The sequence below is a fragment of the Lactuca virosa genome, chromosome 1 (assembly GCF_052849685.1).
Source record: "Lactuca virosa cultivar CGN04683 chromosome 1, Lactuca_virosa_CGN04683_v6, whole genome shotgun sequence".
NCBI lineage: Eukaryota > Viridiplantae > Streptophyta > Magnoliopsida > Asterales > Asteraceae > Lactuca > Lactuca virosa.
In genome coordinates, this window is record NC_136426.1 from 29,692,384 (window position 1) to 29,720,024 (window position 27,641).

The 27,641-nt window shown below is 38.0% G+C and overlaps 2 protein-coding genes and 1 pseudogene across 3 annotated transcripts; all 3 read right to left on the reverse strand.

Annotated features, from left to right (window-relative positions):
- Positions 1-7,326: 7,326 nt before the first annotated feature.
- Positions 7,327-8,977, reverse strand: LOC145104230 (cytochrome P450 83B1-like; annotated as a pseudogene). Its single transcript, XR_013707034.1, has 2 exons — positions 8,075-8,977; positions 7,327-7,988 (listed from the first exon to the last, which is right to left on the reverse strand). The product of XR_013707034.1 is annotated as a cytochrome P450 83B1-like (transcript).
- Positions 8,978-11,195: 2,218 nt separating this feature from the next.
- Positions 11,196-13,140, reverse strand: LOC145112447 (zinc finger BED domain-containing protein RICESLEEPER 1-like). The gene is made up of 6 exons (XM_079048613.1): positions 13,011-13,140; positions 11,792-12,334; positions 11,628-11,696; positions 11,485-11,553; positions 11,353-11,427; positions 11,196-11,266 (listed from the first exon to the last, which is right to left on the reverse strand). Exons 1-6 carry the CDS (start codon positions 13,138-13,140, stop codon positions 11,196-11,198), a joined length of 957 nt encoding a protein of 318 aa, XP_078904739.1.
- Positions 13,141-24,988: 11,848 nt separating this feature from the next.
- LOC145104237 (cytochrome P450 83B1-like) lies at positions 24,989-26,918 on the reverse strand. The gene is made up of 2 exons (XM_079041509.1): positions 25,997-26,918; positions 24,989-25,913 (listed from the first exon to the last, which is right to left on the reverse strand). The coding sequence occupies exons 1-2, from the start codon at positions 26,906-26,908 to the stop codon at positions 25,284-25,286; spliced, it is 1,542 nt and encodes a 513-aa protein (XP_078897635.1). The 5' UTR covers positions 26,909-26,918; the 3' UTR covers positions 24,989-25,283.
- Between the last annotated feature and the right edge of the window lie 723 nt (positions 26,919-27,641).

Genomic DNA, 27,641 nt, shown 5'->3' on the forward strand with positions numbered 1-27,641 from the left:
CAGTAGGCATATAAGGCATCTTCCTAGATCCTTATCCCTAAGCTAGCATGCAGTTCTCATAATCATATCATATCATAACATAACATGTATGGGTATCTTGGGGAAAACTTACTTGAGCTCGGCTGATTGCACGCATCACACACTTTGTTCTTTTCAAAGTTATGTTCTCTTCTCAAATTCTTTTCAAACTCCTTTTTAATAAATGATTTTTTTTTGAAAATTTTCATACCAAGTCCTTAGTTTGAGTCCAGACACACCTGAGAGTGTGCCCGAATCCCTCAAACCAAGGCTCTGATACCAACTTGTAACATCCCAAAATTCAAGGCCAAAAAATTCATTTTTAAATAAGTTATTATAAAACCATAAGTATAAATCCGTCAGTAATAACATTCCATGTCAAAGCCAAAGTGTCAATAATCAAAGCATGTTATCATCAATTAATATCATAGTGTAATCCCAAAGATCTCATGTGCGGAAAACATAGTGTGATGCGCTGCGACTAAGCCGACTCCTTTCCTTTGAAACGAAGTACCTAAAACCAAAACTGTAAACTGTAAGCACGAAGCTTAGTGAGTTCCCCCATCATACCACATACCATACAACATACGTACTGTCGGGCAATTCTGGGGTGCCCGACCTACCCATGTCAAGCCATTCTGGGGTGCTGACCTACCCATGTCAAGCCATTCTGGGGTGTTGACCTACCCATGTCAAGCCATTATAGGGTGCTGACCAACCCTCCGGTCTATCTCAACCGGAAACGGGGACTATTTCATCCCTAACACTACAACATAGTAATTATCGTGTACATACTACTAAGCATACATGGGTACTAGCTACCCCCTTCGGTATCTTTCAACCGGTATCCGGGGACTATTTCACCCCTACTACTACCACATAATAACATATCATGAACATACTGCTAGGCATGCATGGGTACTAACTACCCCTTCGGTATCTTGCAACCGGTAACCGGGGACTATTTCACCCCTACTACTACTAACACATAACGTCATATCATGCTAACACATAAACATATCAGGTAGTAACAAACCTAGATGATTACCACAAAGACAATCATATACCAAACAACTCTACTAGTGGGCCGACATTGTGGCCTTAGACCCACTTCTACTGGAATGTAACTCACCTCATACTGCTGAAGTCCCGTAGACATAACCCCCAGCTGTTGGATGACAGATTCCCGAACTGTCAATATCAAAACATCACCCAATTAATAATTGGGTTCCAACACATAACCATAAATACATACTTGGGGGTAAATACTACTTTACCCCTAACTTAGCTTTATTCAAGCCCAAGGCCAAATCAAAAGGCCCAAAAGTCAACTATGAGTCAAAGCCCAACATATGGCCCAATTTTCCAAATTGGGCCCAAACCTTTACAAGGTCTTACCATAAGGCCCAACCATTTAGTCCAGTCCAACATTCAACATTCTGATGGCCCAATATCACATAATCATAAAGGCCCAAACTATGGCCCAATTTTCCAAATTGGGCCCAACTCCTCATATGGGCCTTACCTCAAAGCCCATTAATTATTCTAGTCCATTTGCTTGATCTTGGATGGCCCATTAATAATCCAATCATCAAGGCCCAATAGAAAGGCCCAACAATAAACCCAAATGAAATTAGGGTTTATCATAAAATGACGATTAGGGTTAAGTGTTTCTCACTTAACCCATTAAGGACTTAATTCATTAAGTCCATAATTCTTCTAATTAAATCATATGGTGTGATTGGGCTTAATACACAATTTCATTCAAATGGCCCAAATGTGGGTCCCGATAAGTCCAAGCCCATAAATCCAATATCAGGGTTTTCTAAACCCTAATTAGGGTTTCCAACCCCATCTTAGCCCAATAGGCCCAATAGCTAGGTCTTTTGATCAATTAAGGTTCATTAGGCCAATTAGGGTTTCACTAGGCCCATTAGTCACATGTTTGGGCTTTTAGGCCATTTAGGGCTTCATTGGGCCCACTAGGGTTTATTAGGCCCATTAGGGTTTTAGTCCTTTGTCCAAACATCCAAACGAGTTACAAACCAAACAAGACGCACCGCCACCCGACGCTGTGGCCGGTGGTGGTTTTGAGTTTCTTTTCATTAATCCATTTCTAATTACATTTTATAAGGCTAAATCTCAAGTAAACAGACACCCACTCACAAGATAAACACACATATGGTGGCAGCCACCACCTCACGGTGGTGGCAGTGGCTTCCTTGCGATTTCCGGCTAAACAAAGCACCCACTTCAAAAGTAGAACACACTCCAGCCACCCACCTGGTGGCTCAGGGGGGCTGTAATGGCACCGAAAAAACGGCAGCAGCGGCGTTGACGGCGGCAACCACCATGGTGGTTCTTCACGGGTTTTCACTGGCCAAACAAGCCTTCACAATCGAACAACAACCACATCCCACCCCAGCTTGCGACCCACGAGCTGAAGCACGCCAAAACAGCCTTTTCGGGTTGGCAGATGACGAATGGAACGGTGGGAGAAGAACTAAGTGACGGCGGCTGCAGCAAGGCGAACGTCTGTTAGCTACAACCGGAGAAGAATGAAGAAGAACAACGAGCGGGTACAACAACGCTGAGAGTCACTATGTCCAGCGCTATTCCGATCGTTCACAGCCCGCACAAGCCGTTCACAGCTCAAAATCCGGTCTCGGTGGTCCTTGTCGCTCACAGCGTCGCCGGCAGTGGATGGTGACCTGGTCAGATCAGAAAAGAAGGAGGAGAGGGAGATGGTGGCTAAGGAGTCACAAGGTGGTGGTGGCTACTTCATCCGAGAGTAGGGTTAGGGTTTCGGGGGTGGTAACTTTATATACCCGTGTCTCAAAAGTTAATCCCATAATGACACTAACGGCCCCTCACTTCCAGATTTGTTTTCAAACCTAGTCCATAATTTACCAATTCGACCCTGCCCTCTTAAATCCCTTTCAAATCAAGCCCAAAACTTACACTTTAGCCCCTGGCCCATAAAATCTTCTCAATTTTAACCCGATAATTACCAAACATACCCTTGCTTCTAAATTTCTTCTCAAAACAACTCCGTAACTTACTAAACAACCCCCAACTATCAAAATTCTTCACAAATTAGTCCGGAAATTACATCTTAACTCCAAAACTAACTCCTTGCTACATTATTTCACATTTAAGCTATTATTCTTTTTATAAATCTTTATCTATTTATTTATCTACTAAACGGGGGGTTACAACTAGCTCACGGATACCATTACATATTACTAAGAACAGATAATTCTTCGAATGAGAGGTCTCTCCCTACAACGGTTAGACTCAGACGAGAGCTGCGTAATAGGGCTAAACCTAACCTTCTGAAATTATTTAGTCCTCGTAAAATGTAACTTAGAGTATTTGTTTTCTAGTTAGTTAGAGATAACTAGAACTCCTAATAGCACAAAGCAAGCAGCATTCGAGAATTGAGTAACCAAAACCAAGCATATCCTAATCAGGCCATCGTATCACTGACTAATCAGTACTAGCATGAAGTTCAATAAGCACATACAGTAGGCATACCAGGCATCCTTCCTAGATCCTTAGCCCTAATCTATCATGCAATTCTCATACACATATAGTAGGCATACAAGGCATCCTTCCTAGATCCTTAGCCCTAATCTAGCATGCAATTCTCATAATCATATCATATATCATTGCAGACATGAATGGTATCTTGGGGAAACTTACTTGAGCTCGGCCTATTGCACGCATCACACTCCTTGTTCTTTCCCAAACCCTTCATTTTAAATTTTAGAAAAATTATTTTTTTTCTTGTAAAAACCTTTCAAACACTCGATTTGAGTCCAGACACCCCTGAAAGTGTGTCTGAATCCCTCAAACCAAGGCTTTGATACCAACTTGTAACGACCCAAAATTCATAGCTAAAAATTTCATTTTAAATTAGGTAATGTATAAAAATAGTAATCTAAAAACATCGACCATATCATCTCGTCTCATAAACAAACATAAGTGCCAAAACATGTCATAGTAAAATAATGACAAAGTACAACTTCCAAAGATCTCATATGCGGAAAATCATAATGTGATGCGCTGCAATCATGCCGGCTCATTTCCTTTCGAAGAAGAAGTACCTGAAACCAAAACTGTAAACCGTAAGCACGAAGCTTAGTGAGTTCCCCCATCATACCACATACCATACAATAAACATAATGTCAGACATATCTGGGTGCCCGACCTACCCTACTGAGCATTCCTGGGTGCTTAACCTACCCATGTCAGACATACCGGGGTGCCCGGCCTACCCCTATCAGGCATACCTGGGTGCCCGACCTACCCCTTCGGTCTTATCAACTGGATACGGGGTCTATTTCACCCCTGCCACTACCACAAAATATCATAGCATACTAGCACATAAATCATAACAGATAGTGACATATCAGACAATTATCACAAAGATAATCATCTAACTACAAACTCCTACTAGTGGGTTGGCCTTGGTGCCTTAGACCCACTGCTATCGGGAAGGTAACTCACCTCGAATACTGGAAAGTAGCTGAACGGTCCCCAGCTCCGAATATCAATCCAAATCAATCCCCTAAATATAAAAGATTTCCTTAAGTACCTTTCCATGCTCATAACCCCTTAAGGGTCAACTTGGTCAAAGTAAAAGTCAAAGTCAACACCCAGGTCAAAGTCAAAGTCAACATTCCGAGTTGACTCAACTCGCCGAGTTACTCTTCAACTCGTCGAGTTTCCATAAATCACATAATCGTGATATCACGATCCAACTCGTCGAGTTTTTCCTACAACTCGTCGAGTTCCTCTTTTCCCAATAGAGTCGGGACACTTCCAGAACAACTCGTTGAGTTCTCTTATGAACTCGTCGAGTTCCTCTGTCTGTCAACCTTCTTAATGCATTAAGTCCCTGTTCTTCAAACCAAGACCCTATCCTCTGGATCCAAGCTGAAAATACGTCTAGAAGGGTAAAGTTTCCAACTTTACCCATTAGGGACCTCTCCCCAACGCATAAAACTCAAACCCTAACCCAAAATGGCTTAGATCCAACTCCAAAAGCCATCAAAACTTCAAGATAGACCATGAGGTCATAGATCTTGACTCAAGGGACAAATTGGTCACGTAAAGCTCCCATCTTTACTTGCATGCATGACCTAATAGGGCTTAAAAGACCAAAATGATGGTCTAAAGGTTGCATGGGACTTCCATGGCCATAAAGTTGGCACCTTTATGCCATGAAGTCCCCTCAAGACCCTAGATCTGAAGGGTTTGCCCAAATGGGACGTCCAAATCCCAACTATCTATATACTTGGACCAAAACATGAAAGAAAGCATCCTAAAACTAGATCTAAGCATGCCATGGACAAGATTGAAGCTTTATACCTCAGATGAATCAGAAATGAAGCCCAACTCCTGGATCTCCTCTCCTCCTACACGTTCTTGCTCCTCTTTCAAGCTTCTTCTTCTTCTTCAAACTCACCAAGAACGCACAAGATTAGCTTACAATCACCAAAAATGGCTTAGGGTTTCGAGACTAGGGTTTTGGACAGTGGAGGCTAGAGATGAGGTCAACACCTTGGGGTTAAGGTGTTCAAATAGGGTGCAAAACCCTAGAATTGGGGTTTCATTTCTACCAGCCTACTCGTCAAGTTGAGGCTTCTAAGTTCCCAACTCGTCAAGTAGGTTTCCAAAACCTGCGGTCCAATTCATCTCTACTCGACGAGTTTGGGGCCTCCAACTCGTTGATTTTCTATACAAATGTGAATAATTATAAGTTAAATACATACCAGAAACCAGACGTTACAGTACGAGGGACCATTTTTGCATAATTTTTCAAACTTAAAGGACCAAGGAAGAAGTACCTAAAATCGAATGTTACAATTCAGTTGGATAACAATTGGATATCTAATTGTATTAGAACAATTTGTATATTTTTTATTTGATCAGGTTTGTTATGCAAAAAGTCTATCCAATTTAGATATTAGATTTTGAAATCGATCCAATTTAGTGTATCTCAATCAGTTTGAACTGGATCATTTATTCTACACATCCAAGTTGTCGACGATCGTTGCTGTCATCATCACAAATCATTGTCAATCTGGCGGGTCGAGGGCGATGGGGAGTCGGTTCATTGCCGCTCCTTGTCACCATTCTAGATTGGATGCCAAAACATGCTCTCCTTACTCATTACGCAGAAGGATGTAGATAATTTAGTAGCCTTTTTCTATAAACCATGTTCTCAAATGGAGATACTGGATCTTTCTATAGAAAGGGGCTAATATAAACATGTTGTTTGAAGGCGATGAGGAAATTTTTGTAATGATATAATTTGTTTAGGTGAAATATAGGTTTCAATTATATATTATATATTTTTAATAAATAAATGTTTATATAATATGTAAGGTCGTAAAAAAACGTTTGGCGTTAGCTAGTCGGTGGACCGGGTTAATCGGGGACCCTAAATTGCTAATTCTTTGAATTTTAAAATATTAAATATGACTAATGTCATAATAAAGTTCGTAAATATCACTAATATCATAAAAAAAAGGTTAATATAATTAATACAACACTAATAATTCTTCAAATAGTTTCTACTGAGTTGAAACTTTTTCACAATGTTAAAATTTGATCGTTTGGTACTGCTTCACTCATTGTATAAGCATGGATTAATCGCAAATCGTCTTCTAATCGGTCGGGTACGCTTAAGGACTAATCGAAAATTAATCAGGACCTAATCGAGAATTTTACAACACTGATAATATGTAATAAAGATTAAAGAAAAAAATTAAATAAGAAAAATAAAAATAGCAAAAACCATGTAGATTAAGGTCTCAATTTTATATTTTATAAAGTTGGTTGTCCACTTTTTTAAAAAAGAATTTTTTCTAGTTTTTAAAAAATGATCATTTACTTTCGAATACTTTATTTTGTATTTAATCTTTAAATTTTGAAATAATTTTTTGGTTTTTCCAAATAAAATCTCTTCATTTATGTCCAAAATGTATCATTGGAAGTATTTAACGTTAATGTTTTTCAATAGAATGTCTCATTTTATGCACTAGTATATATATAGTTCACAAATTTTTTAGTCATCTTCCAATTCATACTAGATTTCTAGTATGCTTAGATTAGTTACTTTCATATTTTTTATATCATGGGCTTTGTTGAGGTGCCACCAAATTATAAACTAAAACAACACATTATTGCAAAAAACTCGTAATTATTGACTAGTATTTAAATGGAATCTTGCATTGAAAAACATGAAACATGCTGGAACGATCATATATTCAATCGCATCCGAGAAAAACTGGATTAACAAAATCACATATTATCCGGGAAAACATCCCAATTAACCGACTCAGCAGCCGTGAACACGATCGTAAACTTTACCCACCAATCGAAGCGCATCCTTCTTATGCGAAACAGTCCCCGGAGTTGTCAAAGTATTAATCTCCTTCGTCCCCTCCGGTAACTCCCAGTCAAACGAGTAAACAAGATTCGACAGAGCTTAACTCCATCGTCACAGCTCCCATCGTCATCCCCGGACATCCTCTCCGACCAGACCCAAATGGAATCAACTCAAAATCCATTCCTTTGTAATCAACGCTACTTCCCATAAACCTCTCTGGCTCAAACTCTTCGGGTCTTTCCCAACATTTCGGGTCTCGCCCCACTGCCCAAGCGTTCACGTACACCAGAGTCTTCTTTGGTATCTCGTATCCGTCTAAAACGCATTCTTCTCTCGATTCACGTGCCACTAAAAGAGGTGCAACTGGGTACAATCTAAGCGTCTCTTTTATCACTGCTTTCAGATAGTTGAGCTTATAAAGATCACATTCCTCTACTTTCCCTTTGTTCCCGATTGCATTCCTCACTTCTTGTTGAACTTTCTTTAAACATTCAGGGTTCTTCATCAGCAATGTCATCGCCCACACCACTCCCGAGGCACTTGTTTCTGTTCCCCCTAACATGATATTCTGCAAATTTCAAACAAAGTTATGGCTTAATTACTATCGAAAGTCGAAACAGCTATAGATTCGAAATTAAGAATTGAAATACGCACCATAAGGACACCTTTGATATTATCAAAAGTGAGATCGATATAGGAATCTGAGTCTTCTTTGACACGAAGCAAGATATCAACCATATCTTCTTGCATTTTGTTTGGTCTGTTTCGATTCATATGCTCATCAATGATTTCTTGATAATACTCATCCATTTCTTTGAAATTCTTTTCGAGTCTAGGAATGCTTCCATTAAGATTATCAAGCCACCCCATCAGAGGAAAATAATCTCTGTAATAAAAGTTAACAAGCAAAGCTTGACACTCTAATAAAAGCTCCTGGAATCGTCTCACTTCTTGCTGTCCGTCATCATAAACATACGGCCTCTTGCCAAAAGCCACCCTCGAAATAATATTACTCGTCAGAATCATCATAGTCTCACTCAGATTCACTTCTTTTTTGATTGAAATTCGTGTCTTTATAGTATCAATCATGGCGAAAACTTCTTCTTCACGAACCGAACGAAACGAGTTCACTTGTTTCGAAGAAAACAAATGAATGATACATATCTTTCTTATTTCTCTCCAGTACTCACTGTATGGTGACCAAGCTACATCTTTATTGCTGTACGACATCTTTTTCTGACCTGTCAATACAGGCCTCGTGCAAAAAACCAAATCTTTCGTTTTCAAAACTTCTTTAGCCATGTCAGCAGAAGACACAACGAGGGTCTGAATGAAACCAAGGCGCAGGGACATTAAGGGGCCATAACGTTTTGAGAGACGCCATAGGTGGTCTGCAAGGTCGGATGTATCGAGCTGGTGCAGGTTTCCGATTATAGGGAGCCCGGGAGGTCCGGGTGGTAGACGGTGGAGGGTTTTTGAAAGAAAGCTTCTAAATTTGAAAAGAAGGAAGAAGAAGAAGACAGGAAGAGCTGATAGTGTGATGAAGAATGACACCATTGTTATCGCTGTTGATTGGAGATGAGCTCCAAGCAAGCAGGAGCCTTGTCTTTATATACTTCAACTCCTCGATGATGCATATTCATTTTACGTCATGCCTGAGTAAAATCAGGGCTAAAAATCAAACTGTCACTAGCTGTGTCTTTGCCTTCGATGGTAGCAGGTGTTCGACTGTACGTACCGCTTCTTTCATCGAATAGAACGCGGTGAAGGAGCCTGCCTGATTACGTGGCCATTTTTTACGCCTCATCAAAGTTTCGAAGCTTCGATATATTCCATCGCACAATCCGAGATAATGTTGATATTCTTTTTTCTTCTTATGTAAGGAAAAATATTCCTGGACGTTAAAAATTAGAAATATAAAACTCCAGATATATCGGTTTCCGCCATGAGAAAATTGCAGCTGATGGATTCCTATGCACCGCCACTTCCAACCGACACATCCAAGAAAGAGACAGTCTAGAAGCCTGTTTTATTACGTGTCCATGCTTCACACCTCATCACAATCTATTGAAATTCCCGATGTATTCACCATATCTTAATATCTTAGCCTGGACGGTATGGTTCCGGCGAGAAGCTCGGCGATTCGGCGCACACGGGCCGACCCCTCGGTTTGCCAAGTTCGGCTAGGTATCTCGGTGAATAAATGCCGAGTTTGACTATGCAGAGTGGACCAATGGGGTGGTTGGCCACTTCCATTTACTTTATTTATTTATTTATTTATTTTTATTTTAAAAAACCTCCTATAAATAGTTATATACTATAACCCTTAATTATTTTAACTCATCAAAATCAATTTACAACTCAAATACACTCTTTTAAAATGTCGTATTCGTCATCTTCATCGGGCATGTTTGATGTCTTGCTTGAAACGACCATAGATGTCATTCAGGAGACATAATAGATGATCGATCAACTACAACAAGAAAATGCGAAGAATGCACGCCGGAGGAAGAGAATATACATACAAAGATTCCGTGAGGCAACTAATGAACGACTAATGGAAGATTACTTTGTGGATGACGCCACGTTTATATGATATTATTCTCGTCGCCGGTTCCGTATGCATAAATCTCTGTTTTTGCGTATCATCAATGACGTCACGGCAACGTGTCCAACTGTTATACTTGAAGCGGTGGCCTCACATGATATGTGGATATGACATGCATTCTTTGGCTCAGCTGGCTCCCTCAATGACATTAATGTTCTTAAAATGTCTCCATTACTTGACGACATGTATAATGGGACTGCGCCGACTCATCCTTTCAAGTAGCTGGAACATCGTATAGGAACGAGTATTATCTTGTGGATGGGATCTATCCGGAGCGTGCTCTGTTTTGAGAAGTCATTGTCTTGTCCAAATGATCGCAAAAAGTTGAAGTTTAAGAGAGCTCAAGAGAAGGCGAGAAAGGATGTTGAACGAGTATTTGGAGCTTTGAAAAAACGTTGACATATTCTTAAATACCCCGCGTCTTATACGGAGGAGAAGAAAATGAGTGAGGTGATGTATACTTGTATCATATTGCTTAATATAATTCTCGAAGACAAAGGAAATGCAATATGTGAGTATAACGAAAACGAGATCGTTCCACCGACACAAGCTTTTGAGGTTGGAAGCGCGGAGTACCCGTCGAGGAGGGCAATAGTTCATGATGTTGAGATGCATCATGTTCTTGTAGGGACTCGACGGAACATATTTGGAACGTCGACCGCATCGATCTTAACGTGGAACCAGTCGACGATTTGGAAGGTCAATTTTCCGGTGAAGATGCCCTTTAAGTTAGGGGTGAACATTTGGACCGAACCGGACCAGTTATGGAGAATTTTGTGGACCGTGGACCGGACCGAATGAGTCGTGTCCGTGTCCGTGTCCGGGTCCAGGTCCGGGTTTTCCGGTTCTTGGACCCGTTTGGACCGGTACAACTTTACTTGCATAGAGTACAAATCATTAAAATAAGGTTTTGGGTTTCATAGAACTCGTTAAAACAAATATGTTGTTGAGTTTGATACGATACAACTAGATAGAATGATTACGTTTCCGTTTCATGCATAACTTGCAAAATTAATTTTCCAAATAAAAGCAACTAACATATAAATCAAGTTTACCAACAAAAGTTAACAATCATAAGACAAACATACAAAAGTATTACCGTAACACCAAAAATCATAGTTTAAACTTTAAAATCAATCAAACTAACAAACTTCATAAACTCATAATCTAATCTTGCATTGGCCTCTTCCCCATATCATTGTCATCTATATCTAATATGTTCAAAGCTTGTGCAATCTCTACATAAACACAAATGAAAATGTTGTTAGTATTTAATAAAAAGTAATAATTGTATAAAAAAAGAACAAAGATTGTAATTTTTTACCCAAAGCTATATCATCATCGTTCAAGATGTCATCAACATTGTCAATTATTGGATTTGTAGACTTTCTCACCCAATCTTGGGTGCATAACAAAGCTTCAACTCTCAAAGTCGATAAACTAGTCTAATACTCACTTACAACTCTACCACATGTGCTAAACGCGGACTCGGACGCCACACTTGAGATTTGTATCGCCAATATGTCTAACAAAAAAGAATTAAATTGTAACAACATTAATTTATAAAGAAACTATGAAAGACTAAAAAAAAGTAATCACCTTTCTCCATCCGAGCAACTGTCGGGAACCTAATCGCGTTTAGTCTCCACCACCCGAGAATTGAAAAATCTTTTTTATAATTAACTATATTCTCTTTCAAATAAGTTCGAAACTTGTTATCTATTGGATCCGAGTTGCTACATCTACCGTACAAAGAAAATCACCGAAAAAATTGTTATCATCATCAACATCAATAACTTTTTGACTCGCTTCTTGTTGAGATAATCCACCATTTTCAAATCGTTTCAAGTAGGTCATAAATAAATTCTCCATCCTATTCTCAATCTCTCGGACCATTTGACGTGCTTTTATGTCTATGTCCGCGGGGGTCAATGGCGGTTCCATCACTTCCATGTACCCGATCATTTTTTTAAAAGCATGTAACAAAAAAGTTGATTTGGTGGTAGGATCAAGTAAAACCACAAAGTACATAAAATCGTTCATCTTGTTGTATGTACCCCAATACTTGTCGTATTTCGTCTTCACGTCTTTTACCATTTCGAGAAACATTGGTTTGGTTGACCAGTTTCTTAAATGTATGTCCACATCTAAGACTTCCCAGATAAAAAGATTTACCAAAGGTTTTGATGTAGCCGAAACAAGCTCGGTTTTTGTCTTGAATTTTTCAAAGAACTTCACCATTTCAGTTATAACTTCAAAGTCATAATTTTCCGGTACTCTACTGAGATCCCTTTCATATGATTTATCTGTCAAAGATACATAAAATTCAGAATTATAGTCTAAAATAATATCTAAAAAGCTGAAATATTTCAGCTTTGATAGCTCAACTTTGAAGGATTGTAACTCACTGAATATAATATCAAAATCAACAAAATTATAGTCTAAATTCATCTACAAACTGTGAATTAAACATTGGAGAAAACCGCGTGTCAATCCGACTTAAAACGAATGAGTTATGGTTCTTTAAAAAATTCCACAGATTACCAAATTCTTAAAATGTTGTTGAAATGCTGAAATTATTCAGTTTTGATAGCTCAACTTTGAAAGACTATAACTCATTGAATATAATACCAAAATCAACAAAATTATAGTCTAAATTCATCTACAAACTGTGAATTAAACGTTGGAAAAAACCGCGTATCAATCTGACTTAAAGCGGATGAGTTATGGATGTTTAAAAAATTCCACAGATTACAAAATTATTAAAATGATGCTGAAATGCTTAAATTATTCGAATATAATACCAAAATCAACAAAATTATAGTCTAAATTCATCTACAAATTGTAAACTAAATGTTGGAAAAAACCGCAGGTCAATCCGACTTAAAACGAATGAGTTATAGTTGTTTAAAAAACCCACAGATTACAAAAAATTTTAAATGTTGCTGAAAAACTGAAATATAACTTAAAAATAAATATTACCTCTTACTCCAAATTCCATAAATGCCTCTCGTAACTGGTATGCGGACTTCAATAACTCGAAAGTCGAGTTCCATCGGGTAGGGGTGTCACCACATAGAAACTTCTTCGTTTGTAAGCCACAATCTTTCATCGCCTTCTTGAACTTGTTTATTCTTTGTGGTGACAATCTAATATACCGTACCGCCTTTTGGATACACTCAACATGATAGTTTTGGTATTTTAGTCCATCCTTTACGATAAGGTTTAAAACGTGGGTCATACACCTAACTTGGAAATGCTTTCCACCATCGTAAAGATTGGGCAATTTTTTTACCAAAAAGTCAATTGCCTTGTATTTCCCATCCGCAAATACAATTGAGTAATTCTCAGCCCATATCCTCTCCCTTATGGCTTTCTATCTCTCTAAAGTTTATAATTCTTTTGTGCATTATCCAATTCTCATCTATGAAGTGAGTCGTGACCACCATGTAAGTAGTCCTTTGACAAGAAGATGTCCAAGTGTCCGTTGTCAAATGTATAGCGGTGTTTGGGTTACTTAAAAATTGAAGCATTTTGCTTCTTTCTTCTATGTAAAACTTGGAAACATTCCGGGATATCGTATGTCTAGATGGAAACACAACCTTAGCATTAAGTGCGTTGGTGTATTCCACAAAAGCCTCGTTTTCAACGAACTTAAAAGGCAGTTCGCCTACCACAAAAAGGTTTAGTAATGCTTTTTTGATCCTAGCGTCGTCGTGTTTCCATGTTTTAACACTAGTCTCCCCGTTTGACTCCTTCTTTAGATTCAATTTGGTTTGAGTTTGATCTTGTAGCTTATCCGGGTTTTTTTGACACCTACCTACGTGTTTGAGTAAACTAGAAGCCCCGTTTCTTTCCACATCCGCCTTTAGTAGTTTTTCACACCAATGCCATTTTCCATATCTTCTTTTGATACCATCATCCTCTTCTATCATAACTTTATCAAATGTGTCCCAACAAGAGAATGTTTCTTTGCCACTTGTTTGTTTTTTTTTGCGACTTGTTTTCGTTTTGCCATTTGTTCTTTTTCGTTTGTTAAAATTTGATTGATCATCTTTTGCCGAATCATCAACTAAATTGATTTGTGGTGTATTCTCAATAAATTCCTCTTCATCAACATTCGTAACCTAGTTTACATATAGTCACAACAAAAATGTTTTCACAATTGATCAACAAAATATAACGACATACGTTATAACTTTCAACAAAAATTAACAAAATTCAACCAAAAATCATAACCCTATTTTACATACAATCACAATAAAAAAATTTTGAAAACAAATTACCTAAATATAACAACATACTTTATGACATTCAACAAAAATTAACAAAATGCAACCAAAAATTGTAACCCTAGTTTACATATAGTCACAACAAAAACTTTTCCACAATTAATTAAAAAAATATAACAACATACTTTATAACTTTCAACAAAAATTAACAAAATTCAACCAAAAATCATAACCCTAGTTTATGTAACGACGAAAATTTTAAAACAATTTTTCATTTTTCCACATAATAAAACTCATATAATATTCTCAAAATCTCATGTATCAAATGTCATCATAATAATACATATCCCAGAATCTCAAATACATAATCTTCTATCAGTGTGTACAGATTACGCCGACGCCTTCCTGCGATCATCACTAGTACCTGAAACACATATCACATAACACGGTAAGCATAAATGCTTAGTGAGTTCCCCAAAATACTACATACAGCACATAAGCCACTCGAGGCTGTAGCTCTACGAGACCTTCCGGTCAATGTGTCTCAGGGGCCTTCCGGTCCCACAATCTGAGTAGACCTTCCGGTCCTACTCTTTCGACCTTCCGGTCCATACCATATTGACCTTCCGGTCCATACACTGCTGACCTTCCGGTCCATACCATACTGACCTTCCGGTCCATACCATTCTTACTCAATACATACATAACACATACATATCACATAGAAACATATATCACATACTCGTCATAGCACATAAGACCTTCCGGTCACACATAATTACCACTCTAGGTAAGGTATAGTGAGAAAACTCACCTCGTATGATGTCTAGTAAACTCTCGTGCTCGATATCACCGATCTAGCCTCCGCCTAATCACATAAAGTAGTTTATCTCTTATTAACACTATTCTCATAGGCTAGACTAATCCCTTCCTATAATTTCCCAGAAGGGAAAAAGACGATTTTACCCCTCCAATGGTCCAATGCCCAAATGTTGACCAACCCTAAAAGTCAACCTCAGTCAACGGTCCAACTTTGACCAGACTCGTCGAGTGCACTCGGGTGACTCGGCGAGTCCATGCGTGTCCTCTGAATCCTCCTAAGGCCTCACTCGACTCGTCGAGTTAACCTTTCTCTGAACGGGCTACCACTGATCACGAATCGTGGTGCAACACGATCCGACTCGTCGAGTCCGCTCATGGACTCGGCGAGTTTCTTCCATGACAATACTCATTTGACCTTCTGAGGTCAGATCTGTTTCTCTAACTTATAGATCTGGCCTTCTAACACCCAATAATCACGTAAAGGTCTGAACTTGGTGTCCATGCCTGGCATTTTGGGCATGAAATGCCAAGAACATGATTTAAATGGGGTTTTCACTCATAAATACCATCAAGGCTGAATAAAGCAGGAACCTTTGGGTGCTAGAGACCTCCTAAGGTCCAGATCTGGAGTTCAAGCCTCCTCATGAACCCCAAATCCTTAAAGTCCCAAAATGAAAGGAAAAGAAGCCCTAATCTTCAAGATGAGAGATCTACTCAAATAAAAGGGAAAGGTTCGAACTTGATACCTCTAATAGAAGCTCTTGGACGAATAAGCAGTAGATCTATCAGCCTCTTCTCAATCCTAGCTTGGAATCTTCCTTTCCTTCACCAAAATGCACTCACAAATCTCAAGTAAGGCTCAAGACTCTCTCACAAGCTCAAGGGGCGATTAGGGTTTCTTCTCAGTGAGGTGTGGCCGCAAATGAGGCTATAAGTGTCTTTAAATAGGTCCCAAACCCGGGGATCTAGGGTTTCCACTTACAGCGCCTACTCGGCGAGTCTACTCTTGGACTCGTCGAGTAGTTCATTAAACTCACGTGGCCACCCTGCTTCTACTCGACGAGTTATAGCACCAACTCGTCGAGTAGATCAATGATCCTCAAAAATAAATTAATTAAAATAACATACCTGAAAATCCGGATGTTAAAGTTTACATACAATCACAATAAAAAAAATTTCACAACAAATAACCTAAATATAACAACATACTTAATGACATTCAACAAAAATTAACAAAAAATCATAACCCTAGTTTACATATAATAACAATAATTTTTTTTTTGACAAGTATTCAACTAAATATAACAACCTTCTTTGTTATTTCAACAAAAATTAACAAAAAACAACCAAAAATCGTAACCCTTACTTGAGTTTCATCATCATCAACTCCAATCCAATTAGCATTCCGGATTTTTGATTCCATTACTTCTGAATCGAGACTTGAATTTCACATAAATCGATTTTCACTTGAATCGACACTTGAGACTTGAGAGAGGGAGAATCGACACTTGAGAGTTGAGAGAGAACTGAGAAGCCGAGAAGGTTGAGAGAAGGAACGATAACCTGAAGGGAACGTCCGACTTGCGACTTGAGAGAAGGGCAACGAATCCGATTTGCGACTTGAAACTTTCGATGATCGAGTCGATGTCGATCTTTTGTTGCATATGGTAATTGGTAGCGGCTACGTACTGTTATGGGGTCAAGATTCTTAGCCGATTAAATTAAATTGATTTTTTTTTAAACATGTCCAACCGATTCTAAACCCGGTAAAAACCGGACCGAACCGGGAAAAAAACCGGACCGGACCGGATAGAAATCTTAGAACCGAGAACCGGCCCGGGGGTCAAAAAACGGTCCGGTCCGGTCCGGTCCACCGGTCCAAATGCTCACCCCTACTTTAGGTCTATCTAGGTTTGATAATTTTAGTTTCTATGTTTTTAATTTTAAATCTTTTTTTTTTGTGTTTGTTGTATTTTAGAATTTCTATGTTTTTATTTTAATTTTACTGAATTTTTAGTTTTTAAAAAAATGCTATGTTTGAAATATTTATTTTATATATTAAAAAAAAGGTAGCATGACAAATGTAGCCGAGGCACCACAACACGCCATACCAGTCACCATACATGCACACAGATGGTGCCACTACAAGAAATTGGAGTTTTACCGGCGACAGCCGTCACCGCTAAAAGTAGCGTTTGTCGCCGCTAATAGTATTAGTGGCGACGCGTCGTCGCTAAAACGTCGCTGCTGATGCTTTGTTGTTGATAATATAAATGTCGCCGCTAAAGGCCTGTCACCGCTAATAACCAACTGTCGCCAATAAAGGCGTCGCCGGTATTGGTAAATTTTTATTTATTTATTTCACATTAAAATTGAAAAAAAAAACTATATAAAAAGTATAAAAACTGTTATGATATTAATTAAGTTAATCCCACATCCTTCCATTCCAAAATATTAATCCAACATCCGTTTAAAATACTCATCCAATTTAACTTAATACAAAATATCGAAAATACTAATCTAAAATACTTACACAAACAAAACATACAAAAATCCTACAACTAGCTACTTGTCATCATCGCTCTCCTCGTCTCCTCCGGTTTCATTTCGTTGTGGCAATGAACGAAACCAATCTTCAAGTGCGGCACTACAATTCGAATCTTTTAACATTGTTTGAAGCATTTCCAACTACAAATAAAACAACATAGTCTCATATCTTAAACCAACATTATAACATTCTATATACAAAATATACATTCCACATAAACTAACAATTACCAAATTACACATATTGCATATAACACATTATAACATTGTACTATAACTAACAATTACCAAACTACAAAATACCATTATAGCATTGTACTTTCATAAACTAACAATTACCAAACTACACATATTGCATATAACACATTATAGCATTGTATTTTCATAAACTAACAATTACCAAACTACAAAATACCAATATATCAAACTATAACCAAAATAACAATTACCAACATATAAACTATTATCAAACTAACAATTACCAATATTTGAAACTATTACTAAACCAACAATTACCAACATTCGAAACAATTACCAAAATTAAATAGTTTTGTCACCCGTGATTGTGGCGGTGGTTGTGTCAGTGGTTGTTCCTGATCGTACATCGACACAACCGTAGAAGGTTTACCCCTGATGCCTCTGATGTGGCCTCATCGAACACCCAATGTTCTTTCAAAACAATTTTGTGTATCCTTTGGTGTTAAACCGATGGCTTGTGAAGAAGCTTGAGTTTGTTGACTGATCTCAAGGAGTAAAGCATTCTGCATTTTCAAAAAATGATAAATATCATAAAAATTAGATTATTAAATACCCCTTGACGATATAAACACTTATATAAAAATACAAATTAACCACTTACGTATTGTTGCTCAACTGCAGGACTACTAAATACTCATTGACGATCAGTATTAGCCTTACGAAATGTTTCGATTCGAGTGATGTCCTATTTAACATTTAAAATTAGATTAATTATAATTTAAATAAACAGTTAAATATATCATAGCTTACTTCTTTGAAACATGCATTGCTATACGAGCATGATCCCCCTCTGTTTACAACTTGTTGTTGTGCACAGACTCCTTTGTTTGACGTTGAACGCTTTAAAAATTCGGGCGTTTGAAAATGTTCGACTGCTTGTGCCTAATTTTCACGTGACACACCATCGGGGGGGGGGGGGGGGCTAATGCCCTTGGGATATCTGTAAGCCCTCAGACATTCTGAAAATGAGTATGCACTTTATTTTTTCGGCCTCTATAAACTCTTTGTAAAGTCGCGTCAATGCTCTGCAACAATTGAGCACGATCGGGATCCAAGTTAACCTTATCCAAATCAAACTTATTCTACAAATACAAAAAAGTTAGTTAATTAAATATCAATCACAATTAAACTTAAAATATTATCCAAGTTACCTTTAGATGCACGACTATGACATTTCTTAAAGCGGGGGAAACATTGTCCCAACCAGATACGTTCAAAGGGATGTTCATCCACATATACCTCCTAATCTCACGTGTAAACCAATTACCACGGTTCCCGACAGGGGAATATGTGAGCTCTCTGTCGAAATCCAAATCCATGGGCTTTCCCTTGTTTGCCCGTATCATCTTTGATAGTTGGATGTTTTTTGCTAGGTCTCTTCTTTTTTTAGGAAGCTCGGCTAAAAAATATAATTAAAAATATTAGTCACGATAGCTTATAATAAATGGATAAAAATAGCTAATAAATATATCATAATGAGACTTACCATCTTGTTCGTGTTGTCCACGACCAAAGCCTACTGGAGGTGGTGGATCCCCAACTCCATCACCTCCATGTCCTAGGCCCATAACATCCGCCATCACGTAGAAGAGTATCGCCCAACCAAACCCCATATGTAGCCTGTAAAACTACAATATGAATAAAAGTTACACATGTTGTATATACAAAAATAATACACTTTCTATTATAGCACCCTACTTTGTGTTTTTTCATCTATAACATTATAGTTTCCAAATGGCATACAAATACACAAACTACATATGTAGTTTTCTATACATACAAATACACATATAAAATATAATACTTTCCATTATAGCATCCTACTTTGTTTTTTTTTCATTTTTTTCATTTTTTCATTATAGCATTCTAGTTTCCAAATTGCATACAATACATACATATATATATACATACAAATACACATATTACATATACATACAAATACACTTTCCTTTATAGCATTATACTTTCGAAATTGCATACAAATACACAAGTTAGGTGATCATACATATACATACACTTATACATATAAACTTGTACATAATACATATCTATATATAAAAATTAACATATTAAAATACACTTATACATACATTTCAATCACAAATGGTAAACAAATATACATATATAAACATATAGACTTATACATACAAATTCATATACACATATGGCAAACAAACACACATATATAAACATACATAATTACAAAAACACATATACATACATTATACATACTTACAAAAACACATACAAATACATATGTACATACACATAATATAAATACACAAATACATATGTTATAAAGGAACCTGGTTGTGTAATCTGGTGGAGAAGGGTGGTGGTGGCGGTATTCCGGTAACTTTCCGACTAACAAGTTCTTTCCGGCTAAATTCCGACAGAAAACAAGAAAACCCACTAGACGTCGCAAAAATCTACAATGGCTGCAACAATAGTACTCTTAAATCAGTGGGAGAAGAAAATAAAAAAAAATCGATGGAGAAGGAGGCAAAAACCACCTATGATCCCCGGTTTTACTTCCTCGTCGCCGATGATATGAGTCTTCGACGGAATTGACGGAATGGAGGCTGGGTCGGCGGTGCTGGCGGTCTTGTGGCAGGAACGACGGCTGGACGTGATCGATGGTCGAAGGAACTTGAGTCGGCTGGGAGGTTTCACAGAAGACACGATACACAGAAAGGAACATAAAGGAAGCTGAGGGGGGGGGGGGAGGTTATCTGTAACGGCCTTTAGCGGCGACGGGCATTAGTGGCGACGCGTAGGCATTAGCGGCGACAACCTGGGGGGAAAAGTCAGCGCCTTTTCTTGTTCCATTACAATCCTACGATTAAAAACAAATCGAACGGATGGGGCTCGTTTGACGCGGATCACTATTATGTGACTATTAGCGGCGACACATGGCATTAGGGGCGACATGTAACGCGTCAATTACATGTCGCCGCTAATGACATGCGTCACCGCTAATGCCCCCATTTCTTGTAGTGTGCGCCCCAACCTAAAGGAAGACTTAATTTTATGGAATAAGTCTTCTAAATCTCGCAGACATTCTAACCCGAAAAAACCAACCCTTTGGAGACTAGAATGATTGTTTTATTCTTTAGCGGTTTTTTTCATCTCCATCTCCACCAACACCTATGTCATCTTTGCCACCACTTCTGTTCCCACCTCAACCACCAACCACCCCAGCCATCTCCACCACCATGCCACTTCCACAATTTCTATCATGGCCACCGACACCACTTCTGCCAACTTCGACACTACCCACCTAATCATTATCTTCACCACCAAAAGTTAACGAGGACTAAATTAGATCTTAATAAAAACTAAAACATAAATTTATATGTAACATCCCGACTCTCAGGTATAAACTTTCAGTCTTATATTTCCAATTCTAAAAGTCGACTCGACGAGTTGGATGCCCCGACTCGTCGAGTAGGCACGGTTCTGATCGCGGGTTTTAAGTGACCAACGCGGCGAGCTGGAGGACGGACTCGGCGAGTTGGAGCTGGAATGAGAAACCCTAATCCCCAGGGTTTTGTACCCTATTTAAAGGATGATTTGCCCCTTTCGCCTCCCCTTACAGCCCCTTGTGAGTCCAGAAACCCTAAATCACTGTTTTCTCTCTTTTTGTGTGATATTAAGCCTTGTGGTGAATTGTGGAAGGAAGATCTTGAAGTACTCAAGCTTGGAACAAAAGGAAGGCTGTAGATCCGAGCTCTTATTCATCTTAGCACCGTTTTTGAGGTAACAAGTTGTTACCATGACCTTCATCTATCTAGATCTATGCATGTATGAGATTGGGGCCACTTTGGCAATGTTGATATGTTGTTTTGGGTATTAGGCATGATCTGAAGTTGCAACTTCAGATCTAGGCTTATCTTGGTTTGTAAGATCATAAAGTTTCAGCCTTTAGTGAGTTAATACCTTCTTCATCCCTTAGAACCTTTCTTTAGCTTGATTTGGGCCATTATCACCTAGCATGTACGTAAAGTTTGCAACTTTACGTAAGAAGCATGCCTTAAGAGCTTAGATCTGCATTATGGAGCTTTAGAGTGGCTTAAAAATCATCTGGATGGAGAAAGGACTGAAGGGACTCGATGAGTTGCATAGCCAACTCGGCGAGTTCGATGAAGATTGTCGTGCAAGGATTTCTGCGTGGACTCGACGAGTCAGTAGAGTGACTCGGCGAGTCAGCTAGGGTTTTCCATACATTTGGATATGCATGAACTCGGCGAGTTGCGGGGAAACTCGACGAGTCAACCGGGGATTTCACGACTTCTCGAGTTCAGGAAGGACTCGACGAGTCGGTGAACTGCACTCGACGAGTCGGGTCAACATGAATTGTTGACCTTGACTTTGACCAAGGATTGACTAGTTGACTTCTGGGGTATTTTGGTAAATTGGAAATTTATGGAAATGATTTTATGCTAAATATAGGTGGTGGAGTTCATAGTCGTGGTTCGAGAGTTTGGGTTTGTCACTTTGATTCGAGCTAGTTGAGAGGTGAGTTCTCCTCACTATATCAACAGGGTCTACGGCACCAAGGCCGACCCTTTATGATTTACATCCTGGTTTAGGATGGTTGTTATGTTATTGATCTGTTAGATTTCATCCTGGTTTTAGGATGGTTGCTATGCTAGTAATCTGTTAGATTGATATCCTGGTTGTAGGATGGTTGCTATGTTAGAGATCGGTTTGATCGGTATCCTGGTTATAGGATGGTTGCCATGTTAGTGATCTGTTAGATTGTACGACTATCTGTTATTGCATGCTAGCGTATGATATTTATGTGCACATGTTTATTGGTTTGAGGAAAGGGTTGAGGCAGGTCCTGCTGTGTGCAGTAGGCCAAGACACCCTGGGCGGACCGGGTAGACTGTAGGCCCGGGCCGGGCAAATCTAGTCAGGCCGAAGGCCCATCGAGCGTTCCGGATAGGCTGAAGGCCCCGAGGAGGGCGGTTCAGACGTGCCGAGAGCTCGGAGAGCGGTCCAGATAGACTGAGGACCGGGATTCGGTCCAGTCAGACTGATGACTCATTATGCATGTTGTTTGCTTATATGTTTATATGATATGGATATATCTCTATGGCGTTGGTATTTTGGGGGTAACTCACTAAGCCTTCGAGCTTACATTTATCGATTATTGTTTCACGTACTTTTGATGATCGCGGGAAGACGAAGGCGTGATCGTATCGCTCCTCACACTTTATGATTTTATGTTTTGATTATGGGATACTCTTACAACATACTATTTTGAAAACAAGTTTTGTAATAACTATGAGTTTTGAAATGTTTTAAAAAGTTTAAATTTGGCATGATTTTTATGGATGTTACATTATAAAAATTTATGTATATGTATATCCTTTCTTTAAATATATATTAAAATTGATATGTTTTTTGCAAAATAAAAAAAACATTCTTAAAATAAAAATATTAATTATAAAAATATCAACAATACTAATATTGCATTTAATAATAAAAAATTGAAATTGGATTATTTATTAAAATAATAAAAGTTTATTTTATTTAGTTTGATATGTTTATATGGTTGACGACTGTGGGTCTAAAAATATATGTATTACGTTCTTTTTTATATTGGAAAAAGACTTACAAGTCCAACGAAGTTTCCAAACCGTTCAAAAAAACACAATCATGTTTTGTCGGTTCAAAACAACTCAACGAACTTAACATTTTGTCTAAAAAAACAAACGAAGTTTCCAAACCATAAAAAACCTCAATCATGTTTTGTTTGTTCAAAAGATTAAGTTCCTTGGGTTTTTTTTAACAGACAAAAATGATTGGGGTTTTTTGAACAGTTTGGAAACTTCGATGGTATGACAAGTCATTTTCCCGATATGATAATAAACCACGTCATCTGTTTCTCTTCTTTGACTTCCATAAAATTGAACAAAAATGTAACTTAGTTGGGCTTTTTAGACAAAATGTTAAGTTCGTTGGGTTTTTTTGAAGAAACAAAACATGATTGAGTTTTTTGAACGGTTTGAAAACTTCATTGGGCTCGTAAGTCATTTTCCCTTCTTATATTCCATGTTCTTTATATATATATATATATATATATATATATATATATATATATATATATATATATATATATATATATATATATATATATATATATATCAAAGTATTATAATTTATGTAGACTTTTGTAACCCAAAAAAACAACTCTTTTACTTTTTTTTAGCGGTTCTTTTCCACCTATACCACCAACAACATCATTGTCTGCCGCTACTGTAGCATGTAGCCGTCACCACCGCCACCCCCTCCACCACTACTACTGCCACCTTAACAACCAACCACCTTTGCCATCTTTGACAACTCTGTCATCTCAATCACCACCTCTAGAAATTCCTCCTCAGCCACCACCACCAACCACGGTTGCCGTAAATACCGCCACCGTCACCACCTCAACCAACATCACCTCCGCCACCATCGATGCAAACGTTACCACCACAACCACCACTGTCATTTTCTACCATTTAGAAGTCAATGTGGTTAATGTGTGTATGTATATATGATTTGTTTGTTTAATATGATACTTAGGTGCGAGACTTATGTATTACATGAGTTTATTTAAAAGAAAAACTAAATATAAAATTTTAAACATTTGAGAAGTATGAATTTATAAGAAAAGTGAGAAAATATTGAATGATAAAAATTAAAGTGTTTTTTTTTCTCTTTTAAATTTAGACAAATAATTTAGATAAATAAATTAAAATAATTAATAAATTTTTAATTTAGTAAATTTGAAATTAGAATGAAAGTTCATTAATAAAATTGATATGTATTTATTATTGAATTTAAATATTATCTAGAATTTAATAAAATGAAAAAACCATAGTGCAATAAAAATTAATTTAAAATAACCACAAAATTACATGTAGCAAAATAAATGAGAATATAACATGTGGTAAAAATATATTTATTTATTAAGGATGATTAATTAATTATGATCTATGATCAATGTGGTTTAATATCAAACACTGCAGAAGTAACATGTATATGGGAGGATTAATTAATTGTGAGAATATAACATGTATATGGGAGGATTTGAACAACAAACACTGCAGAAGTAACATCTAGGCTTCTTTTTCTTCAAATATGGTTCGTAAGCGTTATACACAAGTTTTACGGTAGTATTTGATTGACCCCTTTCCTCCAAATGACGAATTTGTAGCTAATCACAACTTTTTGTCGATCAGTTTTATTTTTACATATTGCATGCTCCTACAAATCAAACATTCAATTACACCTGTGAAAATTAAATTGACGAGACGACTAAGAAAGACTTGGAACTTGCGACAACGATTCACCATAAAAGGTCACACAGTCACACGAGACCAGCAATGATCAAATCCAGTCAATTCTCGCAGCAGCCATGAACATGATCGTAAACGACTTTACCCACCAATCGAAGCGCATCCTTCTTATGTGAAACAGTTCCAACTGTTGCCAAAGTAGTAATCTCCTTCGTCCCCTCCGGCACTTCCCAATCAAACGAGTAAACAAGATTCGATAGAGCCAGCTCTACCATCACAGCTCCCATAGTCATCCCCGGACACCCTCTCCGACCAGAACCAAACGGAATCAGCTCAAAATCATTTCCTTTGTAATCAACGCTACTTCCCATGAACCTCTCTGGGTCGAACTCTTTGGGGTTTTCCCAACATTTCGGGTCTCTCCCCACTGCCCAAGCGTTCACGTACACCAGAGTCTTCTTTGGTATCTCGTATCCATCTAGAATACATCGATCTCTCGATTCACGTGGGACTAAAAGGGGTGCAACTGGGTACAATCTATATGTCTCTTTGATTACTGCTTTCAGATAGTCGAGCTTATAAAGATCATCTTCATGTACTTTCCCTTTGTCCCCGATTGCATTCCTCACTTCTTGTTGAACTTTCTTTAAACATTTAGGGTTCTTGATCAGCAAAGTCATCGTCCACACTACTACCGCAGCGCCTGTTTCTGTCCCACCTATCAAGATATTCTGAAAAATTCAAACACAGTTATATAATACTAGAAAATTGGGTGTTAGATGTTTAAAAACGATTAGGGGATTGAACTACGCACCATGAGCACAGCTTTGATGTTATCAAAGGTTAGATTCATGGAGGAATCTGAGTTTTGTTTGAGTTTTAGCAAGATATCAACCATATCTTTTTGCATTTCATTTGGCCTGTTTCGATTTAGATGCTCATCGATGAGATCTTGATAGCACTCATCCATGTCTTTGAAATTCTTTTCGAGTCTAGACATGCTTCCATTCAGTTTATCAAGCCACCCCATGAATGGAAAATAATCTCTATAATAAAAGTTAACAAGCAAAGCTTGACACTCTAGCAAAAGCTCATGAAATCGTCTCACTTCTTTCTGTTCATCATCGTAAACATATGGCCTCTTCCCAAAAGCTACCCTATAAACAATATTACTCATCAGAATCATCACAATTTCACTTAAATTGATCACTTCTTGTTTGATCGAAATTCGATTCTTAATAGTATCAATCATAGTGAATACTTCCTCTTCACGAACAAAACAAAACGAGTTCACTTGTTTCAAAGAGAATAAATGAACGTTACAAATCTTTCTCATTTCTCTCCAATACTCATTGTAAGGTGACCAAGCTACATCTTTATTGTTGTACGAGATCTTTTTCGTGCCTGTGAACAGAGGCCTCGTGCAGAAAACCAAATCTTCGGTTTTCAAGACTTGTTTGGCCATTTCAGCAGAGGAAACAACGAGGGTCTGGATGAGACCAAGGCGCAGGGACATTAAAGGGCCATAACGTTTGGAGAGACGCCATAGGTGGCCTGATAGGTTGGAGGTGTCGAGCTGATGCAGGTTTCCGATTATAGGAAGTCCGGGCGGTCCTGGTGGCAGACGGTGGACGGTTTTGGAAAGAAAGCTTGTAAGTTTGTATAGAATGATGAGGAAGAAGGCAGGGAGAAGTAATAGCGTGATTAAAACTGACACCACTTCCATATCTATTTTGTTGAAGATGAGGTCGAAGTGAGGAAGGCTGCATGTATATATCTTAATTTATATAGTACTTCTCTCCCTCGATAATGCAATAATCATGAACAAAATGATGGGTGAAACTTTGACTTGGTGGTTGCGGGCCACATCAGCAAGAGATAGACTGTCATGCACGCCTCCTTTCATGGAACTGAAGGCAGTGAAGTAGCCAGCTGTGGCCCTGTGTGATTATACGTGTTTAACTTCAAGCCTCATTTGATCTCTTTTTTTTAGTCGTACGTCAAAAATCAGAAGTCAAACTCCCCATATATATCCGTTTCCGCCATCAGTGAACCTCTATATTCGGAACGACAATCAACGGGTACACCGCAGATAATCAACAATGGCGGTTCCTTCTGTGAGGTTGGTTTTTCAGAGCATTTATAATGAAAGCTATGGCCGGATCCCAGACCCCCCAGGTTTTTAGCGTCATAATGCGGTAGACTTTGAGAAGGCAAATGAAAATAAGATTGAAGCTCAACCTGCCTTATTTTGTTTAACTCAAATTCGAAAATGTAAAAGTAATATAGTGATGTGCTAGTTACTAAATTAATAACAACTTTTTGATATCCGAAGAAAACCATAATTTGTTTATTTGGGGAAAATAATATTTGCTTATTACATTTGAGGAGATTCTTTTGAAGTAAAAAAAAATTATGTGTTTCTAATTAATTTAATTTGTAAACATACATTTTATGAG

What these genes read in the sequence shown, in the direction of transcription:
- LOC145104237 (XM_079041509.1), bottom strand. Translation starts at nt 26,908, where the DNA reads ATGGAAGTGGTGTCAGTTTTAATCACGCTATTACTTCTCCCTGCCTTC. An exon ending in ACATCAAAGCTGTGCTCATG is followed by an intron (nt 25,914 to 25,996) that starts GTGCGTAGTTCA and finishes TGAATTTTTCAG; the next exon opens with AATATCTTGATAGGTGGGAC.
- LOC145112447 (XM_079048613.1), bottom strand. Translation starts at nt 13,140, where the DNA reads ATGAAAGATTGTGGCTTACAAACGAAGAAGTTTCTATGTGGTGACACC. An exon ending in TGATGATAACAATTTTTTCG is followed by an intron (nt 11,697 to 11,791) that starts GTGATTTTCTTT and finishes ATTATAAAAAAG; the next exon opens with ATTTTTCAATTCTCGGGTGG. An exon ending in AGTTGCTCGGATGGAGAAAG is followed by an intron (nt 11,554 to 11,627) that starts GTGATTACTTTT and finishes CTTTTTTGTTAG; the next exon opens with ACATATTGGCGATACAAATC.